The following is a 20861-nucleotide window of genomic DNA, read 5'->3' on the forward strand; positions in this document are numbered from 1 at the left end:
TATAGAATGAAAATTATAATTAATAATTTTAGAATTAGTGGAAAATATATGAAACCGTAATATAAATTACTCATCGACTTATATTTGTGGTATTTATGAAAACAACCAAGTTTTGCAAAGTTATAAATGTAAAAATGTTTTAATTGGCAATTTACTTTCAATCCAAATGGTTCTTGTCCAAGCTAAGTTTACCATCAGTTCGCCTCGAAGGTGTGCCGAGAGTTGCTTACAGCGCTCCAAATGGCTCTTGGCAAACTATATCGATTGTGTTTTCTACGGGGAGCGTTGGGTAGAGGGGAAGTGACTTTTTTCGCCGGACGCGCCGTCTATATTTATGGCGGGCAACTAAGCCCGCACCGCATCTACGTTTATAATACCTTTGTAGCAGATCATCTCTGGTAGTAGTTATATATATTTTCTCCCCACTCCGTCGCCACTTGCCGCATCTATGTAATAAGATCTTCGGTAAAAACCTGTTTTACATATGTCGATTTCAAAAATACTGACCCGTGGTGAGTAACATGGGAAGACAGTCAAGCGAGAAAATACACTCCATTTTCATTTACAAAAAGCAACAACAAAAAGGACATTTCTGGGGGAAAACGAGCTGTACCGACCGGTAGAATTGCCTTTAGATTATTTGCTTAAAATATGACGTTCAACAACTCAACCATTTAGATTTAGTTTTCCCATAGCGAATTTGACAGCCGTTTGAAGCGCCTTAACCCTTAAAGAGGGAATGGGGGATAGTCACTTGCAATTTTTTTTTTTTTTTTTTTATTGTAAAATATTTTTAAAATATTGTGCCAAACTTTGAAGTCAATCGGAGCAGAACTCTTGAAGTTATAGATTTAAAGCCGACACTCCTCATAGACCGCAGCTGCGCTTGAAAATTTAGGAACGTGCCAGAACACAATGAAAAATACTATAAAAAATAGAATTTTTATAAGTTTTCACTAGACTTTCTACGATCGCAAAGTGTGCACAGTGTAATGCAAAAAAGAAGGAGCTGAAATCGTTAAATTAATTTTTTTTCTTCACTTTTTCCATGTTTAAAACTTTAAACGAGTTTTTCTCGAAACCACTTTTTGAAAGTCCGTTCCAGCGATTTTACAAAAACCCAATGATATTTTTGTTTAAATTTTTTTAGATTAGTGTTGTTTTTCGCTTTAAAAAAAGACGAAACTTTTCGTTCAAAATCGCATATTTTACTTCAAATGATCACAAAAATGTAATAATATTACTGAATTTGAGAGTTCCCGACAGAATTCTGTTATTGTTGAAAAAGTGCATTCTATCCTTTTTAACTTACAAAAAAGTTCGCAAAAATAAAATAATTAATTTTTAAAAAATAATAAAATTCGCGCTAAATCAGTGCTGAATTGAATCCTACAAATTTTGTTTGAAGCGCACGTGTTTTTTAATTTATTCTGGCATCACATTTGTATATGATTATTGTTATTTTAAATTAAAACAATAATTTAAAAAATTAAACATTAAACAAAGTTTCTATAATTAAAATATTTGATTATTGTATTTTTAATAAATAAGTAATATTGATTAAAACACTATTTTATTAATTGCTACAATTCGGGAATTTTCTAGTTTGTATCTTTTATAATTGGACAACATTCGGCCCGGAATTTCATTATTCGGGAGTTTTCAAGTTCAATAATATTGTAAACTATCCAGAATTTTATTATTCTGGAATTTTTTATTTCGAGATTTTCAGATTTCGACATTTCATGATTTCAGGAAGTTTACAGTGTGTTTTTTAAAAGATTGATAAAATTGTAAAAAAAAAAATCTGGAAGATTTTGAGGCAATTTTTTCGAATTTTAGCAAAAATTTCAGATAAAAATGTAAATTATTAAAAATATATTTTAAAGTTCTGAAAAAACTTCAAAAATAATTTGAATAATATTTATATTATTTGTATTTTAAATTTTATGCCATATAACTAACGTAAATATTTCAAGTAAGCTGTATTAATTATAATATTTTACACTTTATTTTAAAATATGTTTGATGAAACATGACATATTTTATGAATGTGCCAGTGAAATTCTGTTCGTCTAATTTTTCTTGTCAATGCGAAACGTAATCTGGCTTATAACTGCCGCCTTAACATCTAAAAACCGAAAAAAACATTTTTCTGCCTCTTGGAATTATCATTACATTTTTATAAAAATGTTAGAATATATAATAATTAAGAAATTGGAAAATACATACGAGAACTTGATTAGACGAATAGTATAAAAAATCCATAGAAATTGCAGACCATAAAAATAAAAATAAATACTAAATAATATCAAAGAACTATATATAGATATTGCACTAAAAGTTTTATCAGTTCGAATACAAATGTAATATTATAGAGTAAAAAAATTATAACTTATAAAAGAATATACATTAGAAGAAATAATTTTAAAATTAGATGAAAATATATAAAACCGAAATAAAAAATATTCATGGCCTTTTATCTTTGGCATTTAATAAAGATAGCCATGTTTTGCAAAGTTATAAATGTAACCAATTTTTTTATTGGGAATTTACTTTCAATTTAAATGGTTCATGTCCGAGCTAAGTTACCAATTTTACCATAAGTGCGCATCGTGGGGCCTACTGTGATATGTGTAGTATCTACGGGTTGCGGTGGGTAGAGGGGAACTGACAATTTTCGCTGGACGCCCTGTCTATATTTTTCGCGGGTAACTAAGCCCGCACCGCATCTACATTTATAATATCTTTAGTTAAAGGTACGGAGTGTTAAAAAAAATGCACGTGTTATTGCATGACCCTCAGCGTGCAGACATCTTTTCAACAGACGTTACAAAATGGAATACCTGCGCAGCATCATTTTTATGCTATCTGCGACGATACTAAAAACATATAGACCATACACGTAACACGCGCAACGTACTCTAGTCTTACGTCAATTTGAGTGACGTGTAGAGTTGGTGTAGGTAGCTTGCCGGTGAAGTAAGTCGAGACAGTTTTATTAAATTAAAGTTCAACCAATATGTTACGAAAAGTACTTGTTTTATTATTATTAATATTCTCTGGAGTTCTTGCATCGTCTCTCGAAACAGTCAGCGATGATGACCTCCTGAATCTCATCAAGAACGAAAAATATGTAGTCGTTCTTTTCAGTATGTTTCTTACTTACTTATTTTAATAAAGCTCACATATAAAGTTCACATTTTTTATTATAAACTCGGAGTCTATATTTCTCGTACGATTTTAACGCGTAAACAAGTAGGTTCCTAACCTCACTCTTTAACGATCTTCATTTTTGCACGCCCATATGTACTTTGACACTTCAATACAGTTTTTTGCACTGTTTGCAACATAGAAAATATAATTAATATAAAAATGCACTGTTCATGTGTACTATTAGTAGAAGGTATATCTATTATGACTTTATTTCAATGTAGACTTCGTTTGTTGTTAATATTTATTTTTAATCATGACGATCTATACTAAGTTTCTCAGTTCAATGTAGAAAATAGTACATTGAAAAAATAATATTTAAAATAACTTCTTATTCACATTTCATAGTAATTCTAAGTAAAAATGTGGTTTTATGCAAATTTACTCCCAAGTTCTGTCACAAATTTTGTTCTTCAGCTAAACAAATGTTAAATTCTATTTTCGAAATTTTAATTGAAAAGTGAATAGTCCTCGACGCTACGATTCCATAAGAAAAATCATTTTAATATATTGTTGAAACCTTTTTAACATTTTTGATCGTTGTAGTGTAATTAATAGGCACTGTATATGGTTATGGAATTTTCCGTAACGTCAGTTCTTAACTAGTTCAAACAGGGTTTTGAATTACGGAAACTTCAGTAACCATAGGCAGTGCGTAATTAATAATATAAAGACTTGTACAAAGTATAACATGGACTTATTGCTGACTAGCTTTTTATTCCACAGCCAAAAAAGACTGTGAACCATGTGAAAAACTGGAAAATGAGTTGATTCATGTACGTGAAGATTTGGTTGATTCCTTATCGGCATGGGTCGTAAAAGTAGTCAACAGTCAAATGCTCAGGCTTTACAGCCCTGGTAAAGAGCCCGCTTTGGTTTACTTTAGACATGGAATTCCTCTACTGTATGACGGTATGACTGCTATCAAAATATTAAAATTATCTATTTCTCGGCGAAGTTCAACAAATGCTAGAATAATTTTTATTTCACAGGGGCCGTAAACGATGAAGAAATTTTAAACACGTTCATTGAAAATAAGGAACCAATCGTGAGAGAACTTACCGATGATACTTTTGAACATTTGACACAAGCCAGCAGTGGGGCTACGACTGGTGATTGGTTTGTCATGTTGTAAGTGTATATAACTTATATATAGGAAGTTAAAAAATCTGTTAAGAAATTTTCTTTTCCGTATTTTAATTGTTTCTATTTTATAAATAGTTACAGCACTGATTGTGTAGAATGCCAAAGATTGGGCGCCAGATGGGAAGCGGTGGCTGCAAAATTGAAACAACGTGTTAACGTCGCTCGAGTTAATAAACATACGACTGGTGCATCTACGGCACGTAGATTCAATGTCTTTGAAGTACCTGAATTTATATTGTGAGTTCCCACTCTTTTTATTTTCATTGTAATATGGGTTGTTGTCAAAAAATTGGGAAATTTAAGATGCGTTCGTTTCACACATTTTCGTGATTTAATAGATATTTTAATGATACTGGGATAAGTACCCGCGTCGAAGCATTTTTAGCAAAGTTTCAAATTTGAGTCCGTTTTTGTTTAGAAACGGTAAATTAAATTGTAGCCTAAATTTCTACTGCTGGCAGGTCCAAAACACAAATTTACACACAAAAGCTGAGAAATAAATGACAAAAAAATTTTGTGAATAATTTATGCTTCTACGAGTCATTTTTACTAAATTGATAAATCTGAAAATCATGAATAGGCGTCAGTATTTTAGTTCTAAAGGTGCTTAATTGTGATCAAACGTCTCTCAAGGTGGCCGCTGGACCAGGAAACCGTGAAATGACGGTGAATTTATTTCTTGACCGGGAATTTTACGAGTTTTAAGAAGAAAAACTGCACAAGTTTGATTTCAACAGTTTTGTAAATAATTAAAATATACAAAACTGAACAATAATAGATTTGACAAAACAATTCTAAATCCGTTCAAAATTTGAGACTTTCCAGCTTGTAACTGTTTGAGTACAAAGTCTTAATAAGAATCGAGATTAATATCTAATTTATTCCGATAATTTTATTTTTAAGTAACAATTTTAATGATTCATCAGTAAAATATTTTTAATTCAAAGTTTTAGGTCTTCCTTTATATTATTTTTTATATTAAATTGAATAAATAAATTAATATATTATTTTTATTAGTTTTCTTAGCCGTTAAAAATTTCACTGTTCATTTAAGACGAGTAACATGAATACAATTATCTGTAAAAGTAAACACTTTGCAACTGAATTGTTTTGCATAGAAAGCTTTGAATATGTAGAATTTCGAAGAGCTTTTCAGCTTTTAACGTTACAATTTGAATTGGTTCTGTTTAAAAAGTATTTAATTTGTAAGTGAAATTTTTAAATTTTGATGTATAAATAGCAATTGAACACTTATTATTTTTAAACCAAATTTGAGTAATTTCAAGAGATATTTCATAATTTTGAAGATTCAAAATTAATTAAAAACTTGAAATGTCTTCAAGTAATTGAAAAGAAGTGTGTTGACAAGTGTGTTAACATCTTTTTTAAATTTTCTGTAACAATAATTTTTCAAAATGAAAAATCATTGTCAATTTTCCTAAGAATCTTAAGAAAATGTTTTTATTCTTTTTAAGCCTTTCACAATTCATACAAAGTTTCTACATTTTTTGGTTGAAATTTGCAAAAATCTGCATTCTGTTTTAAATTCGGCTGTGGGTATTTGCACCAAAATTTCGGTACGAATAGTCCAATTTTTCGGGTCAAAAACTTCGTTTAAATGATTTGAAATCAGTTCAGGTTCTAAATTTAATTTTAATGTTTTTTTAACTTCTAAATATCTCTGAAAATTACTCTAATTTTTTCCAAAATTAATAAGTGTTCCTACTGTTATTTATAAAAAAAATTTTAAGGATTTTTTTAATTTGCAGGATTTTCTAAAAGTTGTAGGAAAAATTCAATTCATTTAAAAATATATTTAAACGTTTCGAAGAAATTTCAAAAATTATTTTAAATTTGGAAAAATATAAAACCACTTCTAGATTTCTCAATATTTTGAAATAAAATTGTTGAAGGATGCTTAAACTATTTAAAATGAAAATGATTCAACTTCTAATTTAAATACAATTAAGTTAAAAAAAATTATTTTTAATTTTTTAATTTTTCTAGCTTGAAATGACTTTTAATCAAATTTAATTTAAAAAATTTTTAAAGTTCATTGCTTGATTCTTTAATTTAGAATATTGAAAATTTTAACGTAGATTTATATTTTTGGAATTTAATCTGAATCTTTGAACTCTATCATTTATAAAAGTTCTAAATTTTGCAGTTTATCTACATTTCATTTTAAAATTTTTAATTGAAAAGTGTTAGTACTTTCCATTTCATACGTGTATAATTAATTTGCTGTTTACTGTTTATTACTTTAAATAGAAAAATGTTATGTTTCACATAAGCAAAAGAATGTTAATTGAAGGTCTAGCGTTCATAAGGGCTAATCCTCAAATTGTTTTGTATTGTTTTGTCAATTATCTAATAAGCACAAAGTGTAACCAAGGGTTCAGTGAAAGTATTTTTGGTGGTAAATTCCACTTTAAGATAGTATATTTTGTTATTAGCAAGAAAACACGTGGGTCGTGCAGGCGGTGCTTATTTGTTTTCTGCAACTAATAAATAACCTGAAGATCAAAGATGAAAGTTCTACTTTATGTCGTAAAGCTTAACTACATTATTTCATTAAAAACATTAAATTTCTAGGTCCAGTATCGGTGGAGTAAAATGAGGGAACACATAAAATTAGTTTCAACGCAGCGGAAGCGAATAACGCGCATTATAGTCAAGATCTATGGGACAGCCCATTTTTAACTCTAGCTCCGCTTTGGGTTAGTCCCCCGAATACTTTCAATGCTCTTAGTTTTTACATTTTTATAAAAAATGATCTAATTTTGAAATTTCATAATATGATTTTTATGTCACTGAATTCGGTGTCAAAGCAAGAAAAACAATTGAGTAATTTTTAGGTTTCTTATGTCCACTCCGAATAATTTTGAGATCTTATTCTCCACGCGGTGACTATTGCGGTCATTGTTTTACAGGTTACGCATCTATTCGTGTTTTTCTATTGAAAGATATCAATAATCATCTTCTTCAAGTATGCTTTTAGAGACACATTGCTTAACTTCAAATAAAAACTAATGAAATTTCAAGTTTCCAATTTTTAACTTGAACGCTTTGAATGAAGATCCTTTGTTTTATAGGGAATGGCTGTCGGTCCGGCTGGCCGTGGAAATTGGTTACTACACTAAGCTACCTTAACTTAGTTAATTCTTAACCAAATAAATCTATTTCGCGTCCGCGTGTATTAGAATGAATCTAGGATAATGACAAAAATAGTTCAAATGATTTTTTAAAACAGCATTTAGAAAAATTCAGTCCAGATTTCACAAATTTTTGACATTGACCCATATGCATCCTAATTTTTTATCTATTAATAACTTTCTGATAGATCTAAACGAGTTGCCAATTTTATTTTAGTTTATAAAAAACTGCATTTAAATTCCTTTGATTTTTTTCAGCTTCAGACAAGGTCGTATGTACCGGTACCAAATCCCAAAGTACGATGTTAGTTCTTTTGCATCGTTCGCCAAAGACTGGTACAAAAACGCACGTACGGAAAAAGTTCCTGTACCTCAAAGTCCATTGTAAGTATTTTACCATAACATATGGCGTATACTCTATTTCTTATTGAATAATGAAGTCCCAAATTATTTACTTATTTTTTTTTTTAATGAATATAAATATTGAACAACTCTTTAGCTCTACTATTTAAGTGAATTAAGAAAATTGCAAATTACATATAATTATAATTCTCAAATCTTACGTATTAGAAATAAAACAGCTTTTCACTCGCAAACTTAAGAACATTTATTCAAATCCATTTCTCCATTTGAAAAATAAATACATATAAAATCAACAAAGACGACACACATAGTAGCCTCAGATTAGCTGACTTGTAATCAAGATACCCAAGTACTAGGTACCTTCTGACTTAAAAGCTAATGTACTTTTTTCAGTGACGATTTGACGCAAATGATCGCAAATGCCCTCCGAGAAAACCCATGGATAATGAAACTTGGTAGCATCACCATCGGCGTGGTTGTAATCGTTTCAGTAGCTTCCAAATTGAGGCGAAAGTCCGAAGTGCCACAAAAAAAAGAAAAATAAGACAATTTTGTAACGTTGAAACATGTATATATGTACACATTAGGTTTAAACTTAAATTTCAATATTAAGTTTTAAATGTGTTTCTTTTTATACTTGGTCTAAAAATAAGATGTAGGTCTGTAATCAAAGCATTTACTTTCAAGTGTCAGCGAAAAGTACTTCCACATTCAGCAATAAATATTCTTATTCAACTTCTCCTATCGTGTCATGGTTTATACTCAAAGTCGTTGACAAGTTGTAACAAACAGAAATGCGATAATAAAACATTGAAAACACACGCTGATAACTTATAATCTAAATCACTTGATTTTTCAACTCCATTACCTTGAGGTCAATTCACGAAGAACGGAGTTCTTCGAGATTTAATTTTAGAGCGTTTGAATTCTTAGACCTACATGGCAAAAGCAGACACTTAAACTAACGCGTAGGTGCAATACTTAATACATTGTTTAAGTCTATAACTTAACATTGACAAAATCTGCGCAGTTTCGAATTCCAAAATTATCGATAATAGGGTAAACAGGATACCTTAGGATACAAAAGTTTGAAAAGAAAGAATGCTGACTGCTCCAAGCAATATGGATATGGATAATGAAGATTTAAGATAGATAGATAATTATTTCCTAGGAACGATGTAAACAAACAGTAATCACAGGAACATGAAATATTAATAATAATAGTACGTATAATTCCCTGAATACTTCCTCCCGTTGGGTGTCGTTCACCCAAAATATAATTATAATATAATAAACTAAACTGTGAAAGTAATACAAGGTAAGAAATACCTTTCTTCTTAAATTTGACAGGACTTTCAAATTAACATCGCTCACTTTTAGAGTGTCAACATCTTCCGCCTGCAGGTGCAGCAAAAAGTGCTATTTAATGAGTATAAGTTCACTACTTTTCTACTGAACAAATATTGAAATACATCTGATAAAGACAATAGAATATTACCCACGCACAAGTCACCATTTTAAATCCGCATAACTTTAATAAATGCATTTTTATTGCTCAGTGTCATTCATTAGAAGGGTGCCTGCAATCAGTTTTTAACCCGTTACCAGTCAAAATTGACTCGTTAACGTTACCGTGACTTTTTTTTAAATGTAAAGCCGCGTTACCTTTCCGTTCTTTTTTTTAAATTAAATTTTGTATGCATCATTTTAAATTCCCAAAAGCTTTAGATACTTTTTTTTAAATTGAAAGTGCTTTAAAAATTAAAAATTATTTTGCAATTTACCTATGATAATAAACAATTTTACATCGATAATCTGCAAACTGTTTTTATAATAAAATTAGTTTTTCAAAAGATTCATCACAAAAACAAAAATAATAGTTGAAGTAGTGTTAAGCATGGAACAACCAAAAAAACATACCTTGTCTTTGTACAAGAGTAAAGTATACCAAATTTTGGCTATTGCCGAGATAATGTCTGATTGAAAGGAATTTTTTTCTGTTCGCTTGTTTCTTTAGTTAGCGTTGACCAAACGATGAAAAATCGTTTTGGGTTCAGAAAACAATTTTTTCATAATACATGCGTGGAAACTATTCAATTTCTGCATAGTTACCGCGGAAAAAGGGGAGGCTTTTTGCGAGAGTACTTTGCTACATTTATGGCATCTCTTTTTAGTCTTTTACATTACAGTGAGACAAGAATATGACTAAAGCTGTTTAAATAAGACGGGATAATTGGGAACAGCAAACGTCAGAATGATATCCTTAACTATCTCTGTCACTAGAGTCAATACAAATTATAAAAATGAGCAAAGATCTTGATAACATGAATTCTGCTTCGCAAATAATCAATACAAAGACATAGCATGGGTTCTCAGTATTATTGATGCTACTGAATAAACGAAATATGCTAATTGAAACGGTTTTTTCTTCTGTTCACCCCTGAACTCCGCTTAAAATTTGTAGTACTATTATCCGACATTCCTTTTTTATCGGATTCAGTCAAGTTTCAATGCATTTTTCATTAAAAATAGTATGCGATACGCGTGGAGACGGTGGCATTTTCCTTGTACCACAATGTACTATTAAATCACTTATTTTCTCGATTTTTACATTATTATTGATTTGCAAGTAATATCTAAGCTTTATAAAGAATCTCGTTTTGACTTGAATAAAAATAGCACAAAAATGATTGAATTGAAACATATTCTGATAACCATAATTGTTAGGCCGTTTCTAGGTTCATCGAATTTCAGTGAAACCAGAACAAATATTTTCGGCGAGTTCAGGAAATCTGGAAAATGTCTACGTTCACCAAACTTCGGTGAGCGTAGACCACATATATTCTATACGCAAAGATAGTTCATAATTCATATCAAGTTATTTTTCTCAGTTTTTGAATGTAAAATTCTTTTTATTTAAATAAGTTTACAGTAAAAAATTTCAATCATTGTGTGAAGCAGAAGATATTCACGAATTTAACCAAATTTTGAGTTGCTTTCTTTTTGTCGAAAAGAAGGTTTCCATACTATTAGAATTGCATAGTACAAAATATTTTTTTCACTCACCTCCCATTTTTATGAGGAAATAAATGTTTCGTTGATAGTCCAATATGCAGGGATTTAATGCAACTTAAAAAAAGATGTTTTCTGGTTGGCTACCATGAAATATAATGTAGTACAAATACAATCAAAAAACGTCATAAAGTAACACAGTAACGGATTGAAAAAAAGTAACGTTCGGAATAATACGGTACTGGCATATACTGAGGGCAATATTCCTGTTTACCCTATTCTTAATCCAAGAATACATAGCAAATTTTTATAATTTACGTATTTTATATCAATCCAGATAATTCCACATTATTTGCCATAATTCATTTTTTAATTTTAGATACAATTATATAATAATATCGGTAATCTCGTCAGAGATAATAATAATATTTGTGTGGCTTTTAAATGAGAAAAATTTGTATTCTCATAAATCCTAGAATTTCCTCACTGATTTGGTTGAACGCTATTGGAGTTATGCGTTTAAACGTGCGCTAGAAATGACATAAGAGGTAATCTATGGCAATGTGACAAATTGACTCGACATATTGCACTCGTTGCAAAATTTTTCTTTATCATCACAATGTCATTACTATACTCTTGCAATGCAGGAGAAAAACATCACAAAACAAAGCATTATGTGCAAAGTACGTTACAATTATTAAACTTATCATTTATCATTGCTTGCAAAATATCAGTCAATCAAAGAATTCGTACGAACAATGTTACACACTCTTTAGGTATTTGATGATTTTCAGGCTATTAAAACAATCTTAATGTTAACTTAAGAGTGTTATTCTTTCAGAACTGGTATTTTTTTCTATAGTCTAGAATTTATAAACTGGATCCATTTCAAATCAAGCAGGTTCTATACTTTAAGTCACAGAATCTCTCGGCGATGTGATATTTTGATGTATGTTTTCAATCAAGAAACACTTTTTTTTATTCTAATTTTTAATATTATTTAGATTTTCAAACCTCAAAAGACCATACACAAAAAAAACTAGTCACAATTGATCCAAGTCTTTTTAGGAAATTTGATATGTGTCATAGTACTACAACACATATATCAAAGTGGGCCACTTTAACCCTAACCCAAGTTTCTACTTTACATATTTTGGAGAAGTTCACTGTCCTCTTTCTCAGTCAGCCGAAAAATTCGGAAAGTTGAAAATTAACAAAATGGGGGCGATTATTTTGAAGGTATAAAGTATATTTTTACCAAAAAAATCCACATTTATAGGGTTTTCCATTTTTTATTTTTATTTGTTCTTTCGTAAGGAAGAAATCCTTCGAGTTTTATGAGCGATCGAAGTATGTGGCCGAACGTTAAATATATATTGCATCGTTTGCGAAGAATATTCGAATATTCTATTCTTTGAACAAAAAATGCGCCTGACCAAAAAAATATTGTAGCCTATACCAAACTTTTAGCAGGAAATACACAGAATACACTTTACATGTTTTCAAAATTTTAACAAAAAAATGACGATTTTATCTCTGTTTCTTTAAAAATTATATTTTTTGTAAATGGTGCTTTTCTATGAAGAAAGAGTTCTATAAGTTTAATGGGGTCTTTTATTATATTAATTTTTTTAGTTTTTCTCGTAAACTATGCATCATATCATGAAAGATTGTTTGTAGAACTTTTTTAAAGCTACAAACATATATGATAAAATGTTTTCCTAACTCATTTTTTCAAGAAAAATGCAAACATTCGATTACATGAGAAAAATCTCCTAGCTACAAAAATAGTTCAGCCGACATAGAACTCCAGGATGTTTCGCTTATAAATTAGAAAGGTTTAAAGAAAAATTTTGCGTATTTTTGAAAATCAAAACCTCAAAATCGTGTCGCCCAGAAATTTTGCGACTTGTAGTGTAGAACATTTCTCATTTGACAGTGATCCAGTCTGAGATTTCATTAAAAACTAAATAAAGCACCAAATTTCTAAAAGTATATTTCATGCAATATAAATGCTTATAGCAGATTTTATATTTATAAATCAATTCTCTGAGTTGGAAAATTCATTCCAACGATCTTGAGCAACATTGCACAGTCAAATAAGTGTAAAAATAATTACAAGTAGCGTAACAGCCTTAAATAAAACCTGAACCAAGCCCAAATGAATAAAAGGATACCCATAAACTGCAATTTTGCTTTCAGCAATGCTTCAAATATTAAAAATGGTGAAAAAGTACGTATAGACTCGAAAGATTTAATCAATTATGTCTTTATCGCGATTTACGGTTTGAAAAATGTATTTTCTGTCAGTAAATAAAACATGTTAACATAACATAAATGAGTATTGAAAAAATTGTCAACCCAAAATGAAGATTACAGGCAACGATTTTAAAAAAGATCTGCCTTTGTGGCGGTGTTTTAAAACACACGGAATTGCCTTATATTCTAAATATTGTCAACAGACACATTTATCCTAAATACCGTGGTTGGATTGGCCAAGGCCATTCTGATGGTGCTTTCGAACCTCTCCTGTATAGATGAGAATTCCATCATATTACTAGGTTTAGATTCTATCCAGAATCCGTCAAATTCGTAGAAGAGGTAGCTATAAAACTGATGAAAGGCACGTATAGTCGGCAGGGTCTTAGATGAGTTGTAGATATGAGTTTTGGCTGAACCATCTCGCAAAAGTCTTAGGGCCATGCTTGTGAGGTTGATCCCCACAATCGCGAAGGCGTATCCATAACGAGGATGTGTCGAATGTGACAAGACGTGGGTTGCAGCACTGGGATACTCCCTTGCGAAATAAACGAGATTCTCTAGTCCAAGCAGTCCCATTCCACGAAAATCCGTCTTAGGGTCATCCCCTTGGAATCCTATATCCTATTATCGGAAAAGTATTTATTAATACTCAAGAGATAGATCAATTCTGCAATTAAATTTCCAAAACAAATTATTTCTAAAATTCAAGTTAGCTTCAAAACTTAAATTTTAATGTTGCAAAATCAATACTGACTGCCTGAGTTTTTTAAGTATACAAACAAACACCGTTCTCTGTTACATTTACGAAAATGTTACTTCCAATTTTTAACTTACAGTAGAGAACATATTAGTGAATATTTATGTAAATGAATATAAATATTATTACCAAAAAATAAGAAATCATTTGATAGCGGTAACCATTAAGCATTATTTAATTTTAACTTCCTCGTAAAGAAAGCTTTGTAATGATAAACTTTTCTAAAATTTTAAATTCGTTTGATTGAAAGTTCCCCAATAACAAAAATTCGAATACAATGTTCTAAGCAATTATGTGTGTGCATGTTAATCTCGCGCTTCTTGTGAATGCGATAGCTTGAAGACAGTTGGAGACAAATTGATGCAATTGAGAGGGCTTGTTTTCACCTCTAATATATAAAAATCGATCAAAGGATTTTTTAAATATTCATCACATTTTTTTAGCTCTTTGGAGGAGCCCGTGGCGAGGTAAGCATACTTATTCTTTCCAGTCAAATATTTGCAATCTATATCAGTTTTGTTAAAAATGTAAATGGTTTTATACATTCTGTGAACCTTCATATTTCAATTTGATAAAAAACTAAGTGTGTCAAAAATAGTAATTGCGATAAAATGGGGCGACATGACACACCTTAAATTTTTATTATTTATTGTTATGAGAAACCTTTTTCTTCGAAAAAGAGGCATTTTTTTATTTTACTGTATTTAAAAACATATATAAGTTGTCTCATTTTCGATTACCAACCCTTCCATTGCCACATTAAAAATGAGATTTCAAACAAACCCTTTAAAAAAAATTTGATTTGTTAATCATTTTTTCATGCAAAAGGACATTATCAGCAAAAATGTTAGTTATGTAGTTCTGTACTGCAATCCTTCGATTAATAGTCAATTAAATCAAATTAAATTCAACTTTTCTAATTTCAAGTAACTAAATTAGAATCAATCAGATAAATTTTTTATTAAATGTCTTCATTAAAACCCGCTGTTAAATTAACGTTTATTTGAAATTTTCCATTTATAAGTTATTTCTAAAATTTGTTGAAAATACTTTATTAATTGTTTTTATCAAATTCACACCTAAAGACCCATAATTTTGCAATGCACAAAAATTAATATTTTCTGCACCATTTAAAGAAGTAATTTTAACGATAAATTTTAAAATCTTTTTAACCGATTTTACAGTAGCAGCTATGGACACTTCTAGCCTTATAAATCATGGAGCCTGCTTTGACCAATTTTTATTAATTAATTTTGTATAAATGCGTTAGTACATTAAAGTTTGATAAAAACACAACTTCACGACAAACATCAGGTAAAAAACATTATCTGTTATTTCAAATCATTTATTTTTGTTTAAAAATACCAGGATTCAGATTGCAATTTTTATTTACTTTATTTTTTTCGTGAGAAATTCGATATCATCATTTCTGTAATCTCTAAACAGAACAGCAAAGAACACCACATATTTCGAGAGAAAGTTCGGTGCCTCGTTTGTACCCGAATGCACATATCGCCCCGGTCACCCCTATAGTACAGTAAAACCTTTTTTCATTAATATAATTCAAAGTTGATACAAGAATGAAAAGAAAATCTTCATTCGAGAGAAATCAATTAATCCCTAATATTAATACATTTTATTGAACAGTAAGGAAGTTATGGTAATTTATAATTTCCTAAAAATTGGTTTTTATGGTAAAATTAGTTTATTAACTTAATTGAAAGTTGTACAACATGAGATTCCTTGTCCGGACACAACTCAACTGACTCCTTGATTTTAAACGAATTGATTGAGCTAATTGCATTTTTTGTATTTGAATCAGATTACCCTCTAATATTTTATTTGAAAATATTTTTATCATTGAATTTAAGTCATTAAAAAAAATAATTAGTGTATCTCCTATGAGGAACCAAAGTGCTCATCAAATATCCACGATACAACAGACGAGATACAATTCGCAAATAGTCTGCATTTGGATTCAACAAAAATGGTGAAACGCCCCGTCTACTTTTTGAGATAAAAATATTGAAGCTTTAGATCATTCACTACCTGCCACTGCTTCGTAACCCTTGCATCCAGGGGATCATACGGCATCAACAGATTCCACAGTTTCAGTAGAAGCATTTCATGCTCCGGGTTCTCTGGGTCATAAGGTGTCTTCCTGAGTTCCTCACACTCCACACAAAGTTGCCTGTATCCCCAGATGGACTCTGTACACTTAGCAAATGACTTAGCAAAATCTGGATGAGCTATTGGGTTAATGTCTTTAGCATCGAGGACTGTTTTGATAGCCTCCTCGAGAATTTCCCGCTCTGTTTTTATACTAATTCCTTGCTGATCAGCAATTTCATCCAGGTGGGCTACGAGAGCTTTAATACTAACATTTTTTGATTGCCTAAGAGATCTCTCCAGAGCAAGGGTGCGAGGTGCTCCTGGAGTTTCTCCATAACAAATTCTCTGGAGCTCACACATTCGAGTAGTTAGGCGTAAAACCCATTTTACCAGTGATCTAATATACCAGCAAATCAGAGACCAAACGTAACGAATCATAATTCCTGACAAATTCTTGGAAATCGACAGTTATTTGCAACTTTGGAGAATATTGCTGACCTGATCCTGGGTTGACATGGTTGTCGTTATGATTCACTTCATTTTGGTGATTTTGGTGAATTCAGGCGATCCTCAATTTTTTAATTTACAAGAACACTATTTCACAGATTCCAAATTACTTCTTAGTCATTTATTTTTTAATTATTTGACAGAACAGAGAAACGAAACACGCCGCCAAATCTGCACGCAGCTGCCATCGCTTCATGTCTGGCTATGTCCATAATTTCACCCAAATTGGTTATTAGGGACAAGAAATCATCAATTCCCCACTAATAACAAAGTATTCTTTAACAGAATTTTACTATTTATTGGTCATTATTTATCTAACTGCATTGGAGAAAAAAATTCTAATACTGACAGGTACTGATACAAACTAAATACTGTTACTTGACTATAGAAACATGTATAATATAGTGCATGCTGCATTCTACACCCACGTTCACTCCGTCACACTTGGTCACACACGCAACATTAATTTTACACTTATGTAGATAAACAAACGCGCAATATTTTGTGAAAATCAGTTAAGACTCAAGTGGGTTCCATATCCTTGATGTTTCACATCCCTTCTTTACAAAAAAACGCAACAAAAAACTTATAAAATGTCAAAATACGTAAAATTGTTATAGGTTATGTACTGCATCAATAAATTTACCGCACTCATGCTCATGCGTGAATGTACATGAATCAAATTGTCAAATGACACCAATTGGCGTCGCCGTTGGCTTCGGTCATCTGACCGATTCCAGTCAGATCTAGATCATGTGTTGGTAAAGCCCAAGCTAACCGCATGAGAGGCTTATTGCAAAAAACAGAGTGCAGACATATATTTCCGTCTCACAGAGTGCAGAGAACATTAACAGAACTGCGCGTGCGCCCACAACTCTAGGAGGGGTGGAAGGAGGGCAATGTAAGTAAGACAATTGACATTATACCAGCCCCCTGCCAAGAAGCAGGTCAAAGGGGTAAGGTAAGTAAGACCAATGGATGGACATAGGAAACACGGGACTAGGCATGCTATCCGAACTTTGGTGAGCGGAGTTGAGTTCACGGGAAGGGGGAGAATTCCATACCCTTGTGAAGTTAGCATCCCAATTTTCACTAATTTGGAAATATCGAAATTTTTTCCTTTTTGTAATCGTTTGTTGGTCGTTTGTTGGTGTTTGTTGGTCTACTTTCGACGTTTGTTGGTTCAAATTGCAAAATTTATTAATCTTTAAAGTTTCGGATGCAAATTTCACACTAGCACAAAAAAAATGTTTGCTAGCGCTCTAATTTTTTATACTTTCCAAAAATTCTTCGCGGAATCGTTTGTTGATCGTTTGTTGGTGTTTGTCGGTCAATTTTTAATGTTTTTCAAAACCATTAATGTTTAGCTTTTCCAGCATTACATGTAAATAAACATATACCAATTATATATATACAAAACTTTTTTGTTTCTTTTTTAAATAAAAATATAATAACCCACCCAATTGTACATGGTGAATTATTTCTTTCTCGGGGTTGAATATTAATCAAAAACGCGCATGAAGTTCAAAATTCATTTGAGAATCGGTCACTTGGTACAAGATACGTTGACACGAGAAACCGAACTTTGCACGCAGTTCGTTCAAGAATGAAATTTCGAGCAAATAGTTTTAATACTACATTTATTTTATTTTTACATTCTTATTCATGAGAGTATAATGTAATCGTCTAAATTTTCGATCTCTGGTTTCTAACAGAACATTACGTTTCGGCACTCACAAAATTAAGGTCAAGTTCGTTAAGCAGATATTTCCAACCAAAATCAAAAAATTTAGAGCATACTCAAAATTTGAATTTTTTTCAAATTTGATAAACATAAAAGTTTCTTATAGATAGGTAGTCAATTGCAAATTATCCAAATAAACCTTTCAATTTCGATAAAAAATAGAAAAGTTATATACTTTTAAAACTTTTGAAAATGTTCAGAAAAATATTTTTCTGGTAGATTAGGAAATTTCATTTATATTCGTTACTAGATATTAAATATATTTAGAAACTATATTAGTTAAATTTTTTAGTTAGACAAAATTGAAAAAAGTTAGAGCTTTTTCAAAATATAAATAAAATTTTTTGTGAGTTTTGGAAATTTTTGTAAAATTTTCTAATACACAGCAAAGAGACTTGCAAATTATTCCAATGACATTTTTAAATTCGATAAAAACTCAAAAAGTTATATGCTTTTCAAAATTCAGAAAATTTGCAAAAAATGGGAAATTTTTTTTAATAGGTAAAGAAATATCAATTTAAATTTCTACTAGAAATAAAATATATGTATTTATATTGAATATATACATTTCTTATCTTGATGAAGTTTTTTAATTGAACAAAATATATCGGGCACGAAGCGCGAGTTTCATAAGGAGAATGTAATCGTCAGAGCCGTAGGTTTCTTTGAGAACCTTCTTTAAAAACAAATCGAAAAAAATTCAGTTACAATTTATTGCTGAAATTCCTCAGAAGTTTAAAGCACAGTTCTCGATTTAAGTTATAATATTTACGATATATATAAAGGTAACCTTGATTTTAATTCTGTTAAAAATAATCCTACTTAAAAAAAAACGTTTTTTTAAGAAATAAACTTTCGGTTAATAATTAAAAATTACTTTAAAATTATTATATTTTCATACTAGAAAAAGAATAATAATTCTTGGTAAAATAAAAATAAAAGTTTTCGAAGGTGTAGCTATCGTGCAGAATTGGCACTTTTATATATATTATATAGAACTACATATACTTTTATATATTTTATAATATTCATACTAAATATTATATAGCGAACCTGATAATGCGAAACCAAAAACTCTTTGTCGTATTCCTGCCATTCTTTTTTGCTTAAAATTTCGCGCCAATAGCCAGTACGCTGACCTGTCGAGGAGGCAGCTGTGCGGAAGCATTTGCGCGGTGACAATTATACACCGGGTGCAAGCCATTTTTCAAAATCCAATATCATTTTCAATTTTGAACTAAAAACATTAGAAATTGACCAATAAACACCAACAAACGTTTAAGAAACGATTTCGCGAAGAATTTTTGGAAAATATAAAAAATTAGAGCGCTAGCAAACATGTTTTTTTGTGCTAGTGTGAAGTTTACACCCAAAACTTTAAATAATAATAATAACTTTTGCAATTTTAACCAACAAACGTCAAAAGTTGACCGACAAACACCAACAAACGACTAACAATAGATTAAAAAAAGAAATAATTCGATATTTCCAAATAAGTGAAAATTGGGGTGCTAACTTCACAAGGATGAATTCCATGAGTGGGAAAGGCTGCCAGCTTACGATGTGCCACTTGATTATGCGCACGAGCGTTTTGGGCCGATAAACTGTGAAAGAAAATTTAAACATGTGGGCGCTGCCATGTTTATTGCGGGACATCAAAAGATGCAGGCTGGGTCGACTCCCATGGGCGCGTGTGATCACATAAACTTTTGTAGTTAACCACCTCCTTGTAGATGGCTCTACTATAGGGGCCTAAGTGGGGGTAATATTTTCTTAAAATATCTTGGCGCCGCCATTCTAGTGTTCGTTGAGGTTATGGTTTCGTCAACAAACTTCAAATTTTCCTAAGTTCAAAAAAGTTGTGTCTCGCCGTATGAAGTGAAATGAGGACATTGAAAAATAAACAAAGTTAAAGTAAATTGAAATGTTTGTGCTGTGCCAGGATGTCACTGATTTCACTTCTCTATTATAATGCGAGTAAATAAAATGTTGAAAAAAGGTTACATTTCATGTGCTATGTAATTCTTCATTTATTGGAGAATTATTGCAAAATTGTACAAATTTATGCCGAAAATGGTACAGGAAACAGTATTTACACATTTTTCGTCTTAAATTTGTGTAATTTTGAATTAATTCGTTTATTTTCTCCAGTTTTAATTCATGCAAAACATTCAAATAATATACACATTTACGTGCATGAACACATGGATACGCTTTAGTTTGCAACCACTTTGCAGATTGTGCTAGTGTCGCTATAAGTGGTCAAGCGCTCCCATGGGAGTCGACCCAGCCTGAAAAAATGGCAGACCTCCCCCCTCATTGCATCAGCACCGCAATGGCATGCACAGTCCCGTGTTCGCTATGTCCATGGACCAATGACATTATACCAGCCCCCTGCCTCGACCGTGTATGTATAATAGGTAGTAGTTTTCGTATGGTATATTTACACGCCTGTTTACTGGTCGCCAACCAGCCGAAAAGTCATGAGAGTGAAAGAGACAGAGAGCGGTAAATTAAAAAAAGTACCCACTATTTCTTTCACTCTTATGATTTTTTTGCTGGCTGGCGGCCAGTCGACAGGCGTGTAAAT

The 20861-nt window shown here is 31.0% G+C and overlaps 2 protein-coding genes across 2 annotated transcripts; one reads left to right on the forward strand and one right to left on the reverse strand.

Annotated features, from left to right (window-relative positions):
- Window positions 1-2927: 2927 nt before the first annotated feature.
- On the forward strand, window positions 2928-8696 carry LOC117171812 (protein disulfide-isomerase A4). The gene is made up of 6 exons (XM_033359441.1): window positions 2928-3152; window positions 3940-4125; window positions 4206-4344; window positions 4435-4596; window positions 7773-7898; window positions 8271-8696. Exons 1-6 carry the CDS (start codon window positions 3023-3025, stop codon window positions 8419-8421), a joined length of 894 nt encoding a protein of 297 aa, XP_033215332.1. The 5' UTR covers window positions 2928-3022; the 3' UTR covers window positions 8422-8696.
- Window positions 8697-10255: 1559 nt separating this feature from the next.
- LOC117171757 (ELMO domain-containing protein 2) lies at window positions 10256-17197 on the reverse strand. The gene is made up of 2 exons (XM_033359360.1): window positions 15958-17197; window positions 10256-13772 (listed from the first exon to the last, which is right to left on the reverse strand). The coding sequence occupies exons 1-2, from the start codon at window positions 16456-16458 to the stop codon at window positions 13335-13337; spliced, it is 939 nt and encodes a 312-aa protein (XP_033215251.1). The 5' UTR covers window positions 16459-17197; the 3' UTR covers window positions 10256-13334.
- Window positions 17198-20861: the final 3664 nt, after the last annotated feature.

Source organism: Belonocnema kinseyi, chromosome 4, assembly GCF_010883055.1.
Source record: "Belonocnema kinseyi isolate 2016_QV_RU_SX_M_011 chromosome 4, B_treatae_v1, whole genome shotgun sequence".
Classification (NCBI taxonomy): Eukaryota; Metazoa; Arthropoda; class Insecta; order Hymenoptera; family Cynipidae; genus Belonocnema; species Belonocnema kinseyi.